This window comes from Equus quagga, chromosome 2, assembly GCF_021613505.1.
Source record: "Equus quagga isolate Etosha38 chromosome 2, UCLA_HA_Equagga_1.0, whole genome shotgun sequence".
In the NCBI taxonomy this organism is placed as follows: domain Eukaryota; kingdom Metazoa; phylum Chordata; class Mammalia; order Perissodactyla; family Equidae; genus Equus; species Equus quagga.
Window position 1 is genome coordinate 139,025,219 of NC_060268.1, and position 1,161 is coordinate 139,026,379.

At 37.6% G+C, this 1,161-nt stretch overlaps 1 protein-coding gene across 1 annotated transcript; it reads right to left on the reverse strand.

Moving 5' to 3' along the window:
• Nucleotides 1-200: 200 nt before the first annotated feature.
• Nucleotides 201-646, reverse strand: LOC124235223 (40S ribosomal protein S14-like). The gene is given in 2 exon segments (XM_046652818.1): nt 201-427; nt 430-646. Coding segments are annotated over 2 exon segments (444 nt in total).
• Between the last annotated feature and the right edge of the window lie 515 nt (nt 647-1,161).

A 1,161-nucleotide genomic window follows, 5' to 3' on the forward strand; every position in this document is an offset into this window, starting at 1 on the left:
ATTGTCTAGTTTAATAGGATATGAGCTGACTTTCAAGCATATGAAAAGACAAATTTACTTAATTTTAATTTATCCAATGTCTTTTTCCACTCAGCTAATTCTTAGCTCTTTATATGCAACCAAATATGAGTGGATTTGCATTTTGGTCTTTTGGTTTTGCTTTGGCTTGCAGAAAATAGGACTAATTTGAGGAGTCCTCTTCACAAATGGTGACCTCCCTTCTTGCAGGTGCTGTCAGAAGGGATGGAGATGACATCTTCAATCTGCTCGATCTTCTTTTCTGAACGGACAAGCGCTCTGAGGACTGAGTGCACCTCAGATCCAAGGGTCTTGGTCCTATTTCCTACTGTGAGCCAGGGTTTGATGTGTAGGGCAGTGGTGCCAAGCACCTTGCAGCTCTGAGCCACAACCTGGGTGGCCAACATGTGGCATATGGCAAAGATTCATTTTGGTCTGCCTTAACGGTCATCCCACCAGTCATGGGGCAAATGGCTTCCTTGCCGAAGAGAGAGGTCACACTGACAAAGGAGTCACTGAAGGCTGCAAAAATATGGCAGACAGCAAATGCGTTCTCTTCTTTAGCCACCTGAGGTCTGAGGCTGATGACCTCTTTTTTCTTCTTTTCCTTTTCTTTGTGAGATATCATCTCTGTGTGCCATCTCCAGATTCTGCCATGAGAAAGCTAATTGCTGGTTTTTATTTACAGGTATGTAAGTTCTCAGGGAGTATATTAAGCCATTTATTAAGCATTCTCAAAATATATTAAAGAGTTTAGGTCCCTTTTTAAGAATTTGTACATTTAACTACTTGGAAGTAGATTTCACATGTAAATTGGAGTTAAATTATACTTATCCTACATATAAAACTTCCAAAATAACTTTCTCTGTTGTCTCCCAAAGAAAAAATTGACAAATACATCATTTTTAAATTAAGAAACCAGGTCCATTAGGAAAAAGTTACTGAATATGTATTTCTGTATAACCTCAGACTATATTTTTTTATTTCAATTATTTTCAATTGATTTTTTTTTTTTTTTACTAGTTATACCTGGGCAGAGCAGGTCTTATGGAATTTCATAACATTTTGCTAAATTTGTTGGATATTGCATCAGAGGTCAGTATCACCCACTGCATTAAATCTATTCTGTATATCTGTCCAAAC